The following is a 15,445-nucleotide window of genomic DNA, read 5'->3' as shown; positions in this document are numbered from 1 at the left end:
TAAGCTACTTACCAAATAGTTTAGAAATTTTTCTATCTCTACAATGTGTACCAATTGACTGTCAGTCATGGAAGCATTCTGAATAATTGTTCATTGTTGCTGCTGTTTCTTAATTGTTACTGCTGTTTCATAATTGTTGCTCTAGCTACTTTTCACTTATAGGATCCCATTTTCCAGGAAGTCATCCAAAGGGCAGCATTGTTACTGCCATGAGCAAGAAAGAGTGACCTTGAGATAATCATTTTACTCATTTGGGCCTCCGTTTTCTCATTTGTAAAATAAAAGGGTTGAACTAGGTAAGTTTTAGTTGTTCCCAGTTCTAAAACTATAAACCTAGCCAACTTGACATACCATTGACAATAACTACAAAAATGAAATACGGGAAAAAAAGAGTCCATATTTTCTTTTCTTTTTTTAGAAACAAGGTCACCCATGTTGTCAAGGCTGGTCTTGAACTCCTGGCCTCAAGCTATCCTCCCCGTTCAGCCTCCTGCAAACTAAGAATCTATATTTTCAAATTCAATGTGTTATAAGTCACTTTTGAGCCAACTCCTTAAAGTGAGCCAACTCCTTAAACAGAAACTCTATATGTACTCATTAAAAAGCTAGAGTAAATCTTTCCCATTAGAAAAGTAAATGAAGTGATTAATTTAAAGACTGATGAAACTAGCCAGACTATCCCTCCCTATGACTTGCCTCCACGGCTGAAATTTCTGTCTTCTCCATTGGGATAAAGCAGCCTATCGTTCACACTACTGATTTCTTATTCAATATTCATTCCTGTCCTTCCTTATTAATAGGGCTCTTTATTTTTGTTTTTATCTGCCAGTTTTTTAGGTAACCACCCAAACTCCAACTACAAAAGGGCAACTCAATTAGCCAGTAAATGGATTCCTTAATATGGTAGGAGATTTATCATGCTTACTCTCTCCTTCCAGACATACAAAAATAATACATTTTTCTACACCCACCCCAGCTACCCTCCTCCCCTTGCAGTTGGGCTGGACTATGTGACTGACTAGCTATAGCCAACAGTCTGTAGTGGGTTGTGGGTAGAAGTGGTATGTGTCAATTCCAGGTAGAACAATTCATTGCCAGCATAAGTCCTTACAGTGTTTACTCTTCCCCAGACTCAAGACCAGTATTATCTTAAGTATTAGTAAAACCTCTCTCAGCTTAAGTTCCAAAAAAAAAGGACAATGTAAAGCAGCTTGCCTCCAATCTTCATCTGGTTTGAATAAGAAATGCACCTTTGTAGTTTAAACCACTGAAATTTGAGAGTATTTTTCACTGCAGTATGACCTAGCATCTAGGTTATGCTAGACTAAAATATGCTTGAAAACTATTAGGACCAGGGTAAACTAGCACAATCAGATCAAAGGAAAGGATTTTCAGTTCATTCCTAGGGGAAGGAGTTCTCTCCTGCCTGATATGAGCAAGTCACACTGTGACCCAGATTGCCATTGGCAGCTATCTTGCAAGAGGAACTAACCTGAAAATGAAGTCAGCCTACTGGGGATGGCAGAGAGAGAGAAAACTCTTGAAGATATGATTGAGCTGTGGTCATACCACTCCTGAAAACTGCTCTTTCCTGGACTATTCCACAAACCAATAATTCTGTTTGTTTGTTACCCTGTAACACTGTAAGCATAAACTCTATCTTGTATATCTTTAATTTAATCTCAGTTCCTAACACAGATGTCTCAAGAAGCACTAAAAAATATTGGATATAGCCAGGAATGATGGCTCATGCCTGTTATCTCAACACTTTGGGAAGCCGAGGTGGGAGGATCACTTGAGGCTGGGAGTTCTAGACCAGCCTGGGCAACCATAGCAAGACCCCGTCTCTATTTTTTAAAATATATTGGATACATTAACATTTTTTAAATATAATAGCTCATACTCTTGCCTTCAGAAATAAGGTATTGTCTGTATTAAGAAGGAGAAAGTAATTTGATTTAATCCAATCTTTTTACAGATGAAGAGATTAAAACCTTTTAAGATATTACAAGGTTTATCAAGTTCGTATAGCTTTGGTATGGCAAACAGAGATAGAGAAATAACTAATAATTGCTTCATCAAAATTGACCAAGGTTTCCAACTCAGGATAGAGAAGTATTGAGCCACTATATTACCCTCAGACTTACTAGCTATCTTGCAACCACATCACACCAATCTGGTTCAACTTTTCTGTAACAAAGTTGTGAGTTGTTTTCCAGTTACCCTGTGCCCCCAGGTTGAAGGTCACCTAACCTGAACAGGCCCAGAGGAACCGAGTCTGCAACCACAGCGGGAACCTAAGTGCTCTGACTGAGGAGTGGGGACTGAATTAAGAAGGGGATATCACATGGCAGGATCTAAGATCTAATCATATCAAGCTTGGCCTCACCCCATGGCAGGATCCAATCAAATCATACCTCCCAGCATTGTCTTATTGCAGGATCCAATCCAATCACATCTCATTACTTTATGCTTATAAAATCTGGCCCAGGCCAGGCACAGTGGCTCACACCTATAATCCCAGCACTTTGGGAGATGGAGGCAGGCGGATCACTTGAGGCCAGGAGCTCAAGACCAGCCTGGCCAACATGGCGAAACCTACTAAAAAATACAAAAATTAGCCAGGCATGGTGGTGGGCACCTGTAATCCCAGCTACTTGGGAGGCTCAGGCAGGAGAATCACTTGAACCCAGGAGCAGAGGTTGCAGTGAGCCAAGATCACACAACTGCACTCCAGCCTGGGCAACAGAGCATATCCTCCTGTCTCCTTGCAGTTGATTTACAATAAATCTTTTATTTTCTCAAAAGCTAGTGCCATAGTATTGGCCATTGGCCTCTATGCACATTAAATAGTGCTTGGTAACAGTCTGACCTTGGGCAAGTTACTTAACCTCTCTGAGCTCTATTTTTTCCATCTATAAGAAGGGATGATGACCCCTAGCTCATGGGGTTGTATGGAATAAATTACTCAACATATAAAAAGCACTTATTGTTGACATATAGTAAATGTTGTATACATTACAGCCCTATTAAATAATCTTTATTCATAGCTAAACCATTTTTATACATTACCTTTACCATTCATTTAATTCAGACCACTGACCTGTGTTTTTATATCACACAAAATTGTAATGTATATTAATGTGTGGCCAGCACCCACCTTTCCTATAGGAACTACTGCTCTCATGCCCACACTTCTATTATGATGGCAGCAAGAAGAGCTGTGTTACTGCTGTCCATTGGTCACACCTAATTGGTCAAGAGGTGGACACCTGACTAAAGATGGGCCAATGAATCCATTCCTTCAGGATGTTTAGACTTGGGAAGAGAGATTATCTCAAGCCTTACCTAGATATAAAATCTGGGAGAAGTCATTAGTCATTTGCCAAGTGCAGAAACTCATTCTGCATTAGAGAATAAAGTCAATGGACAGAGGAAGCAGAGAAGACAGAAGTATCCTTATTATAGTGGAATGCTAAGTTCCAGGTTTTCCTGACCAGTAGTTGAATTTCTGCCTTTTCTTCTGCTTAGGCTCATCTCTTTCTAGGCTTTCCCTATATCCTTGCGATATTGTTTCCATCTTGCCTAAGCTATTTCCAGGTGGGTTTATTTTAGAAGAAATTAATGCAATGATATGCTATATTATCATAAAGTTAAAAAAAATAAGAAAAGGAAAAATACTTTTTTTTTGAGACGCAGTTTTGCTCTAGTTGCCCAGGCTGGAGTGCAATGGTACAATCTTCATTCACCGCAACCTCCACCTCTTGGGTTCAAGCGATTCTTCTGCCTCAGCCTCCATCCAGAGTAGCTGGGATTACAGGCATTCACCACCATGCCCAGCTAATTTGTATTTTTAGTAGAGACGGGGGTTTCACCATCTTGGCCAGGCTGGTCTTGAACTCCTGACCTCATGATCTCCCAAAGTGCTGGGATTACAGGTGTGAGCCACCGCACCTGACCCTAGAAAAATTCTTAGATGTATTACCTTCATTAATGACCTGGATGATACCACTAAGAATAGATCATCAAGTTTATGAAAGTGAATCAACAAATTTTTATAAGATCTCAACTGTATGTAAGGTACCGATAGCAAAAACTTCAGATTACCTACCTTTCTATATCTTTTCTCTCATTTTTCATAATAACAAATCCTCATTTCTGGATGGTTCTATTGCAACTCAACTAAAATCTTACATTTCCTAGTCTCCCCTGTCATGGCTGTGGGTGTATGACTAAATTCTGGCTGTTGAGATCTAAGCAGAAAAGTTGTGCAGTGCTTATATATTTTTTAAAAATCATTAAAATGAAGGAGATACATTCTTCTTATTGCTTCTCTCCATCCTACTACCTGAGGCATGATGATGTGATGACTGGAGCCCTTGCAACCATCTTGCACCATGAGGAGAATAGCTATACCCTGGGGATAGGATAATAGTTACTGGGAGGGAGTTGGGTCCTTGACAACTTTGTCAAGCCTCCACACCAGTCCTGGATTGCTCATTTCCAGAATTATTTTATGTGAAAAATAAATAAGCTGCTGTTTTATTTAAGCTACTATTATCTAGGTTTTACTGTTATATGCCACTAATTCTCATACTATTGATACAATACCATTGCAGTTTAATAAATTATATTGAGTTAGGCTGGATCAATAAGGCTGTATAAAAAGAAGCAAATCTGGCCTGACATGGCTCATGCCTGAAATCCCAGCACTTTGGCAGGCCGAGGCAGGTGGATCACCTGAGGTCAGGGGTTCAAGACCAGTCTGACCAACATGGTAAAACCCCATCTCTACTAAAAATACAAAAAATTAGCCAGGCATGGTGGTGGGCACCTATAATCCCAGCTACTCAGGAGGTTGAGGCAGAAGAATCACTTGAACCCGGGAGGTAAAGATTGCAGTGAGCTGAGATCATGCCATTGTGCACCAGCCTGGGCAACAAGAGCAAAACTCCATCTCAAAAAGGAAAAGAAAAAGAGACAAATCTAAAAAGCATTTTGAAAGAACTGTTACAGAAACAAGTATACATTATTGTATTTTAAAAATTAGAAATCTATGCTGGGTGCAGTGGCTCACGCCTGTAATCCCAGCACTGTGGTAGGCCGAGGCGGGTGGATCATGAGGTCAAGAGTTCAAGACCAGCCTGGCCAAGATGGTGAAATCCCGTCTCTACTAAAAATACAAAATTAGCCAGGAGTGGTGGCACATGCCTGGAATCCCAGCTACTCAGGAGGCTGAGGCAGAGAACTGCTTGAACCCAGAAGGCAGAGGTTGCAGTGAGCCAATATCACACCACTGCCCTGTAGCCTGGGCAACAGAGCAAGATTCCGTCTAAAAAAAAAATTTTTTTTTTAATTAAAAATCCAAAAATAGAGATACAATCTGGGGAAGAATGGGTAGGAACAAGGTCAGAGGAAAAAATTCCAGCTCCCCCCCAAAAAATTAACCACTATCAGTATGATATAAATACTTGCTACAGCAAGAATAAATCTTGCTAAAATCACTAAAGTCCTAACAGTCAGCTTTTCAGAGGCAAAAATTCTACCTTATGTGTTAACCCAAGGGCAAATTAGATTCCGATGGGAAAATACTAACTCTAACCAAACTGAGAAAAGTCTGAAAAACCAGAAGGCCCTCGCGAGGGCAGAGATCCTGCCTGTCTGTCTTGATCACCACCATGTAGCATATTTATTGAATGAGTTAATTAATTTTCATTGCAATATAAATGCCAACAGGATTGAGAAACTTATAACCTTTGGTTAGTCAGGATCTTCCAAAATTTCCATGGGAACGAGGCCATATAAAGTCATGGTTCAGAATATAGATTTTAACTATATTTGAATCCTTGCTCACCACTTAATAGCTGTGAGACCTTGGGAAACTTTAAAACTCTCTCTGTCTCATTGTTTCATGTCTGCACTGTAGGAATAATAATATTATCTACATCTTAGGGTTGTTGTTACAATAAAATAAGTCATTACCTATAATGATCTTAAGAGCAGAGCCTGACACTGAATAAGTACACCATAAATTTTAGCCATTTATAGCTCTACAAAAACCCTAAACTGAAGCAAGCCTTCACAGACCCTATAATTATCTGATTTAAATCCAAAGTCAAGATAACATGAAAACAGAAACTAAGGAAGCAGAAGAAAGAAGTGATTGACAAGATTTCCTAGACCAAAGTCTGAATGTCATTTCAGTTCTGCAGTACTTGCTATAACACAACTGTTGGTATTTAAAGCAAGGAGTAAAGGTTCTAAAAACAACTCCCTATAAATTGTGCTGGTGTGATTTACAAGCAGACTTATAAACCTACATAGATAAAGGTCAAGTGGGGTTAACTTGTATTTATTTCAAGACCGATCATTTAGTTTAAAATACACTCTGGGCGGCCACACCTAAAATCCCAGCTGTTTGGGAGGCTGAGACAGGAGGCTGCTTGAACCCAGGAGTTCAAGACCAGCCTAGGCAACATGGCAAGACCCTCATCTCTACAAAAAATTTTTTAAATTAGCTGGGCGTGATGGCGCGTGCCTGTGGTCCTAGCTACTTTGGAGTCTCAGATGGGAGGATCGCTTGAGCCTGAGGTCAAGGCTACAGAGAGCTGTGTTCATGCATGGCACTCCAGCATAGGTGAGAGAGCAAGACCCATTCTAAAAAAAAAAAAATCACACTCCATTTTTTGGGCTCCTACACTCACATATCATAATGGCTGAGAAGACTATGCAACTTACTTGAGTGCTTTAAAGTACAAGGACCCAGGAATCACTCAGTTTACTTCAAAGAAAGAGGGGCTTGTTTGAAAAGAAAAACTGAGACTTATCCCAGAGCTGAAACACTGTTGGATATTGAGGTACCTAGAGAGCTGCCCCTCCACGTCTCCATCTCTCACATTTCCGCATTCCCCATGGCATTTCTTTTCCTGTTTTTCTCTCAATACCAACTCACTCTCCTTTTTTTTCTTTTTTAGACAGGATCTCACTTTGTCTCCCAGGCTTGGGTGTAGTGGCATGATCTTGGGTCACTGCAACCTCCACTTCCCGAGTTCAAGCAATTCTAGTGCCTCAGACTCCCCAGTAGCTGGGATTACAGGCATGCACTACCACACTCCGTTAATTTTTTTTATTTTTAGTAGAGACGGGGTTTCACCATGTTGGCCAGGCTGGTCTCGAACTCCTAGCCTCAAATGATCTGCCCACCTCAGCCTTCCAAACTGCTGGGATTACAGGTGTGAACCAACACACCCAGCCTTTTTATTTTTTATTCTACCCTTTGGTTGCTGCTTCCTTATAATTTCATCTTCCTTACAGCATAGATACTATTTTAACTTGCAAATTCTCAGTTTCCTGGTACACATTCTCCCGCAAAGAAAGTCTTGTTGGGCCTGCATATCTTTCTACCAAGCCACATCATGGGTCTTCTGGCCTCGAATTAGGTGTTACTTGTGGTCAAAACTACTTCAAGGCAGTGGTGGCTGCCCCCACAGCAAGGGCTATGGGCATGGGTGTAGCAAACAGGAACTGACTGACATCTTTGGTATCCTGCTATACTCGTTTCCCTTGCTTTCTCCTTCAGTTTTCTGCAATTCTCCTAAGCTTTCTAGTATTCACACCTAGATCTTATCATTCCCTCTTTCTATTTTCAATATCAGCAATTCAGTTCAGCATCAGTCCTCATATTGGTTTTTGCAAATTCCCCAATGTGTTGTTTCCAATAATTGTTGGGTTTGGTTTTGTTTATGAAGTCAAGCAGCTTTGTTAGAGCTCATCTTTGCACCATCTAGCTTCTCACCAACTGACTCGGCATCCCTTACATTGGTATGGTAAAAGTGAGCTCAGGAGAAATCATGAGTTATATAAGTGCAACTCTCATGGCTTCTTTTAAAAATATCAGAAAGGTGAAAGGTGTATGATAATGGCACAAAACTGTCTTCATATAAGAAAGACAGCCTTTTTTTTTTTTTTTTTTTTTTTTTTTTTGACACAGGGTCTCCCATGGTTGCCCAGGCTGGAGTGCAGTGGCACAATCATGGCTCACTGTAGTCTCGACCTCCCAGGCTCAAGCAATTCTCTCACGTGAGTCTCCCAAGTGGCTGGAACCACAGGTACACACCACCAAGCCTAGCAAACTTTTTAGTTTTTCATAGAGACAGGTTCTCTCTATGTTGCCCAGGCTGGTCTCGAATGCCTGGGCTCAAGCAATCCTCCTTCCCAAACCTCCCAAAGTGCTGGGATTATAGGTATGAGTGACCACATCTGGCCTTGAGACAGCCATTCAAAAGCTAATTTCCAGAATAGGTTTATCAAAAGCTAATGCTATCATGTGTTGAGTTGAAGAGTTTATATAAATAATGGCAGTAGAAGTCATATAGCCCTGAACCAACAGGGAAGACTAACAGGGAATTAACAGGAAATGTAGAGGAGTATATGGATATTTGATAGGCACTAATGTCTCTGCCATATGTAGTACATGACATACACAACCGTATGTGGCATGGCTCTGGATAATAATTTGAACAAGAAATAATGAGAATAATGGAATGGATAGCAGAAAGCAAATTTCAAAAATTTTGAAGAACTTGATGACTGGGTAAAAAAGTGATTAAAGATTAATGAGATTTGGGGCATGGTTGAATAGTTATTCAATACCATTGATATGGTTTATGGTTGATTGGATGCCGCATGCAGAGTATGAAAATAAAAATAAAAATAGTTTATGGTTGTGCATGACTGCATTTAGAATTCAGGTCTTCCGATCCTAAACCCAATGTTCTATTCATTCTTTCGGGCTCCATATTTCATGTACGACATAGTAAAATATATTATTTTTTAAAATTCTGGAATCAGATGGATTGATCATGATATTCCCAGTGTCTAGAACAGTGCTTGGACCATGGGAAATGTTCAACAAACAGTTATTGAATAAGTGGATGAGTGAATGAATGAATGAAGAAATGAATGAAGAAAGTAGATTTTATTACAAGAGACTAAATAAAAGAAGTTTTGACTTTACATGTTATTAGATCTTGCAAATGGTTTCCAGGGAAGTTTTAACAGCTTTTAAAATCACTTTTTTTAAAACAGCTTATATATGCTTATGTCCCCATTCCTAAATAATAGAAGAAATCTAATTAACTTTGTCCTTCCTTAGTCTTATTTTAAAGATGAAAAATATTCATATCCTAATAAAATAATCCATGCGGTCCTTTTACCTTTAATATTCTATGTGCCTCTAAGACAAAACTATCCATAATTAAGTTTCCTCTGCAACTTACAAAGAATGCATTTGCTGGCTCCTCCCCTGTAAATATTGCTGTGATGACCATATTTTTTTCTTTACCAAATGGCAAGTGATTGAACAACTAAGTCTAATATTAAAAATCTGGATTTTCCTGGAAAGTGCAAGACCTATGAACATTCAATGGCCTTGGATTTAAAGTCTCCTGGGCTGTGTTATCAGGGCTGATGTTCACCAATATTGCAAAATTTTCATTGGTCAGCAGTCTATTTTGATTGTCTGAGCCTATGCAATACTATTCAAAAAAATCTTTATCCTCCAAGAGCTTAATTTAGTAACAGAGAAGCTAACTGAATCTATGATAAACAGGTTTGAACCCAGATAGTTTGATTTTGTGGTGGGGAAATTTGTATCCTTCCTTGACTGTCTCCCAATCACAACTTACCACTTTGCTCACCAAAAGACCTGGGATAAATTCTACATTCATCACAGTAAACCTAGAACTCTAGTGTCATATGCAGATGAAATAAGAACATTTTTACATGTAGTTGCCAACTTGGGTGTGTGGTTTTTTTTGTTGTTGTTGTTTTGTTGAGTCAGAGTCTTGTTCTGTCACTCAGGCTAGAGTGCAATGGTGTGATCTCGGCTCACTACGACCTCCACCTCCCGGGTTCAAGTGATTCTCCCACCTCAGCCTCCTGAGTAGCTGGGATTACAAGTAACCACCATCATGCCTAGCTAATTTTTTTGTATTTTTGTAGAGATGGGGTTTCACCATGTTGGCCAGACTGGTCTTGAACTCCCGACTTCAGGTGATCCTGCCCGCCTTGGCCTTCCAAAGTGCTAGGATTGCAGGCATGAGCCACTACACCTGGCCAGGTGTATGTTTTAAAAAATAGTTTTAGATAGGCACAATGGCTTACACCTGTAATCTCAGCTCTTGGGGAGGCCAAGTTAGGCAGATGACCTGAGGTCAGGAGTTCAAGACTAGCTTGGCCAACATGGTAAAACCCTACCTCTACTGAAAATACAAAAATTAGTGGGGCATGGTGGAGCATGCCTGTAATCCCAGCTACTTGGGAGCCTGAGGCATGAGAATTACTTGAACCCAGGAGGCGGAGGTTGCAGTGAGCTAAAAACACCTAACTGTACTCCAGCCTGGGCAACAGAGCAAGACAACATCTCAAAAAAAAAAAAAAAAAAAAAAAGAATAGTTTTAGAGTTGGGGGCATGGTGGCTCATGCATATAATCTCAGCATTTTGGGAGGCCAAGGCAGGAGGATCACTTGAGAGAAGGAGTTCAAGACCAGCCTGGCAACACAGCAAGGCCCCATCTCTACTTAAAAAAAAAATTAATTAGGGTGTTTCTTCATCTTGGTTAACAGTACTTGGTTAACTTGGTTAAGAGTTAATTATAAGATAGAAGTAGCCTAGATCCTTAATTATCTACTAGGAGGAGAGCAACCCTATAGGCATTGGACTGTGACATGAGCAAGAAATAAATCTTAGCCAGGCCTGGTGGCATGGGCCTGTAGTACCAGCTACTCAGTAGGCTGAGGTGAGAAGATCACTTGAGCCCAGGAGTGAGAGACTGCAGTGAGCTATGATCACACTTACAAATAGCCACTGTACTCTAGCCTGGGCAAACTAGCAAGACTCCATCTCTTAAAAAACTAAAACTAGCTAGATGCAGTAGCTCACGCCTGTAATCTCAGCCCTTTGGGAGGCTGAGGCAGGCAGATCACAAGGTCAGGAGATCAAGACCATCCTGGCCAACATGGTGAAACCCTGTCTCTACTAAAATACAAAAAAAAAAAAAATTAGCCGGGCACAGTGGCACATGCCTATGGTCCCACCTAATCAGGAGACTGAGGCAGGGGAATCACTTGAACCCAGGAGGCAGAGGTTGCAGTGAGCCAAGATTGTACCACTGCACTCCAGCCTGGTGACAGTGCAAGACTCTGTCTCAAAACAAACAAAATCAAAACTAAAATTCAAAAAATCTTTATTGTATTAAGCCACTCATGTTAATTTACCAACTATTATACTGGCTAAGGGGAAAATGGGGAGCTGAAATCCAGCCCCGATTTAGTCACTGAACCATGTGCCTTGGCATAGTCTTTTGCCAAACTGAGTGCCCTAGGCTGCATTCTCCCAGCTTTTTCTAATTCACATACAAATGCTGATATGGTCTGGCTGTGTCCTGACCCAAATCTCATCTCAAATTGGTAGCTCCTATAATTCCCATGTGTTGTGGTAAGAATCAGTGGAAGATAATTGAATCATACTATTCTCGTGGTAGTGAAGAAGTCTCATGAGATCTGATGGTTTTACAAGGGGAAAACCTGTTTTGCTTGGCTCTCATTCTGTCTTGCAGGCTGCCATATAAGACATGCCTTTCACCTTCTGCCGATTGTGAGGCCTCCCTAGCCACATGGAACCATGAGTTCATTAAGCCTTTTTCTTATAAATTATCCAGTCTCAGGTATGTCTTCAATAGCAGGATAAGAACAGACGAATACAGTAAATTGGTACCAAGAGTGGGGTGCTGCTGTAAAGATAACTGAAAATGTAGAAGTGACTTTGGAGCTGGGTAATAGGCAGAGGTTGGAACAGTTTGGAGGGTTCAGAAGAAGATAAAAATGTGGGAAAGTTTGGAACTTCCTAGAGACTTGTTCAATGGCTTTGACCAAAATGCTGATACTGACATGGTTAATGAAATCCAGACTGAGGTAATCTCAGATAGAGATGAAGAACTTGTTGGGAACTAGAGTAAAGGTGACTCTTGCTAAGTTTTAGCAAAGAGAATGGGGACATTTTGCCCCTGCCCTAGAGATTTGTGGAACTTTGAACTTGAAGAAAATGTTTTAGGGTACCTAGCAGAAGAAATTTCTAAGTAGTAAAACATTCAAGAGGCGATTTGAGTGCTGTTAAAAGCATTCAGTTTTAAAAGGGAAACAAAGCATAAAAGTTTGGAAAATTTGCAGCCCGACAATGTGATAGAAAAGAAAAAACCCATTTTCTGGGAAGAAATTCAAGCTGGCTGCAGAAATTTGCACAAGTAACCAGGAATGAAATGTTAATGCCTCCAGAGCATGTCAGAGACCTCTGCATCATCCCCTCCCATCACAGGCCCAGAGGCCTAAAAGGGAAAAATGGTTTCATGGCCTGGGCTCAGGGCTTCCCTGCTGTGTGCAGCCTAGGAACTTGGTGCCCTGCATCCCAGCCACTCTACCCATGGCTAAAAGGCCAAGCTATGGCTCAGGCTGTGGCTTCAGAGGGTGCAAGACCCAAGCCTTGACAGCTACCACATGGTATTGAGCCTGCAGATGCACAGAAATCAAGAATTGAGGTTTGGGAACTTCCACCTAGATTTTAGAGGACACACAAAAATGCCTGGATATCCAGGCAGAAGTTTGCTGTGGGGGAGGAGCCCACATGGAGAACCTCTGCTAGGGCAGTGCAGAAGGGAAATGTGGGGTTGAATATCCCATGCAGAGTCCCCACTGGGGCACTGCCTTGTGGAGCTGTGACAAGAGGGCCACTGTCCTCCAGACCCCAGAAAGGTAGATCCACCAACAGCTTGTACTGTGCACCTGGAAAAGCTATAGACACTCAATGCCAGCCTGTGAAAGCAGCCAGGAACAAGGTTGAACCCAGGAGGCAGAGTTTTTGGTGAGCCAAGATCATGCCACTGCAGTCCACTCTGAGCAACTGAGCAAGAATCGATCTAAAAAAAAAATAATTTTAGTATCTTGCCATTTAAAAAAAAAAAAATATTTGACTGCTCCACTGGATTTTGGACTTGCATGGGGCCATTAGCCCCTTCATTTTGGCCACTTTCTCCCATGTAGTTATCCAATGCCTACCTTATTGTATCTAGGAAGTAACTACGTTGCTTTTGATTTTATAGGCTTATAGGTGGAAGGGACTTGCTTTGTCTCAGATGAGACTTCGAACTGTAAACTTTTGAGTTAATACTGAAACGAGTTAAGACTTTGGGGAACTGTTGGGAAGGCATGATTGGTTTTGAAATGGGAGAACATGAGGGGCCAGAAGCAGAATGATATGGTTTGGCTGTGCCCCCACCCAAATCTCATCTTGAATTATAACTCCCATAATTCCCATGTGTTGTGAGAGAAACCCAGTGGGAGATAATCGAATAATTGGGGTGGTTTCACCTATACTGTTTGCATGGTAGTGACTAAGTCTTATGAGATCTGATGATTTTATAAGGGGAAACCGTTTTCACTTGGCTCTCATTTTGTCTTGCCTGCTGCCATGTAAGACATGCCTTTTGCCTTCTGCTATGAATGTAAGGCCTCCCCAGCCACATGGAACTGTGATTCCATTAAACTTCTCTTTATTTATAAATTATCCAGTCACGGGTATGTCTTTTTTTTTTTTTTTTTGAGACAGAGTCTCCCTCTATTGCCCAGGCTGGAGTAGTGTGGTGACACAATCTAAGCTAACCGCAGCTCCACCTCCTGGGTTCAAGCAATTCTCCTGCCTCAGCCTCCCAAGTAGCTGGGACTACAGGCACGTGCCACCATGCCCAGCTAGTTTATCTGTATTTTTGGTAAAGATAGGGTTTCACCATATTGGCCAGGCTGGTGTCGAACTCCTGACCTCATGATCAACTTCCCTCAGTTTCCCAAAGTGCTGAGATTACAGGCATGAGCCACTGTGCCTAGCCAGGTATGTCTTTATTAGCAGTGTGAGAACAGACTAATACAGATGTCATACAAACTAGCAGTAGCCCTGACTAGTTCCTTCCCACAGAAAACTCTGTCTCCACTCTATTTTCCCTTTATCATCCCTCTATAAAGAGTTACCAGATTCTAAAGCAAAGCTCTGCTAATGCCATTTCCTACTCACCGAAACCCTCAGAAAGGCCTCATGGCTTCATGGATTAACACTCCAATCCTTAACATGGTCTGCAAGATCCTCTGCAATTCACTGAAAAAATCCACCTATCAGCCCAGTCACTATCTTTTCTTCTCATACCCATGTTCTCCAGCTCTGGAATCTAGCTGGCATGAGACAAAGAGCTCCCTCAGCCTGACTCCACATAGCAAGTGCACCACATCTCACATCCTCTCAGTTTATGGAATCTCCACCATCACTTACTCCACAATTTCCACAGCATGGAATCTCTTTGGGTCCTTCCACTTTCTTGGGCCACCACTCCCTTCAGTATTGAAATTAAAGGGCTAAATTTCCATCTTATATATTATAAGGGAAACTCTATCTTGAATATCTGGGGGCAAAATGGAGGTATGTCTTGCAGTTGTTTCTAAGTTAGTTCACTCTACACCTGTTCTTCCACCCTGGCTCTGTGGCATAGCAAGAACTCAGCTGTGTTCTCACCCAGCTGAGTGGAGGGTGTCAGTAGCACTCACCTTATCACAAAGAAACCAAAAGGCAAGGAAAGATAGCCTACAATACATTCACTCCTACTCTGTAGCCGCTAACATTGCCAGATAAAATACAGATGCTCATTAAATTGGCCTTTCAAATAAACAGTGAATCATTTTTTGGTATGCCCCAAGTATATAGCCTGTGACATATTTATGCTAAAAAATCATTTGTTGTTTTCTAAAACTCAGATATAACTGCTGTCCTGTATTTTTATTTGCTAAATCTGGCAACCCTAACAGTAGACCCCTTTTTGTTAATTTCTTAATCTGTTGCTCAGATTAGGGGAAGAAGCAGGACGCTTCCAGCCAATGCATAATCCACCAAAAACACTACCATTTGAAATAACATTTTTTTCCCTCAACAGCAACGGAGGGAAAACAGTTTTCCCTCCTATTATTATTCATGTATTATAGTGATTTATACACAATAATTAGCCTCTCATGTGACAAAATAAACTTTGTGAAGTTCGGAATCTTATTCTTTATATTCTTTCATTGGCTGGCTGGATTGAAAGCATTTTTCATGAACTGACTACCTACCTGCTGCATTGGCATTTGAGGAAGTCAAAACCAGCAACAGCACTAGAAATTTTAAAGCAGATAAGAATCAGAAGAAAATATCTTGGGCTTAGCACTTTTTCTGACTTGCATAATGAGCCATGGATTTTATAACTTTGGCCTTGCACATATGTTTCCTAATATTTCCCCATATGTTCTAGGGAATACTTAGCTGGGTTTCACCTGAGGGGTATCAGACACTCAAAAGAACACAGGTTATGCCTAG

General features: G+C 41.0%; 1 protein-coding gene across 11 annotated transcripts in view; it reads left to right on the top strand.

Moving 5' to 3' along the window:
• The window catches only part of LOC118144963 (uncharacterized), a 59,881-nt gene that overhangs the window by 4,637 nt on the left and 39,799 nt on the right, over positions 1 to 15,445 (top strand). For 4 of the 11 annotated variants that reach the window (XR_013521269.1, XR_013521261.1, XR_013521267.1 and 1 more), the window contains exons 3-4: positions 178 to 8,079; positions 11,619 to 11,726. The exons of 3 other annotated variants lie outside the window; for them this stretch is intronic. Coding sequence is in view for 1 of the 8 variants with exons in the window: in XM_078335176.1 (XP_078191302.1) it covers positions 11,619 to 11,630 (12 nt within the window). In the remaining 7 variants the exon portion in view is untranslated. Of the gene's footprint in view, positions 1 to 177; positions 8,080 to 11,618; positions 13,619 to 15,445 lie in introns of those variants that run through there. 4 more of the 11 variants (XR_013521262.1, XR_013521264.1, XR_013521263.1 and 1 more) reach the window with 4 other exon arrangements.

This window comes from Callithrix jacchus, chromosome 8 (genome assembly GCF_049354715.1).
Source record: "Callithrix jacchus isolate 240 chromosome 8, calJac240_pri, whole genome shotgun sequence".
Taxonomy (NCBI): domain Eukaryota; kingdom Metazoa; phylum Chordata; class Mammalia; order Primates; family Cebidae; genus Callithrix; species Callithrix jacchus.
This window is presented reverse-complemented; position numbering and strand designations above follow the sequence as displayed.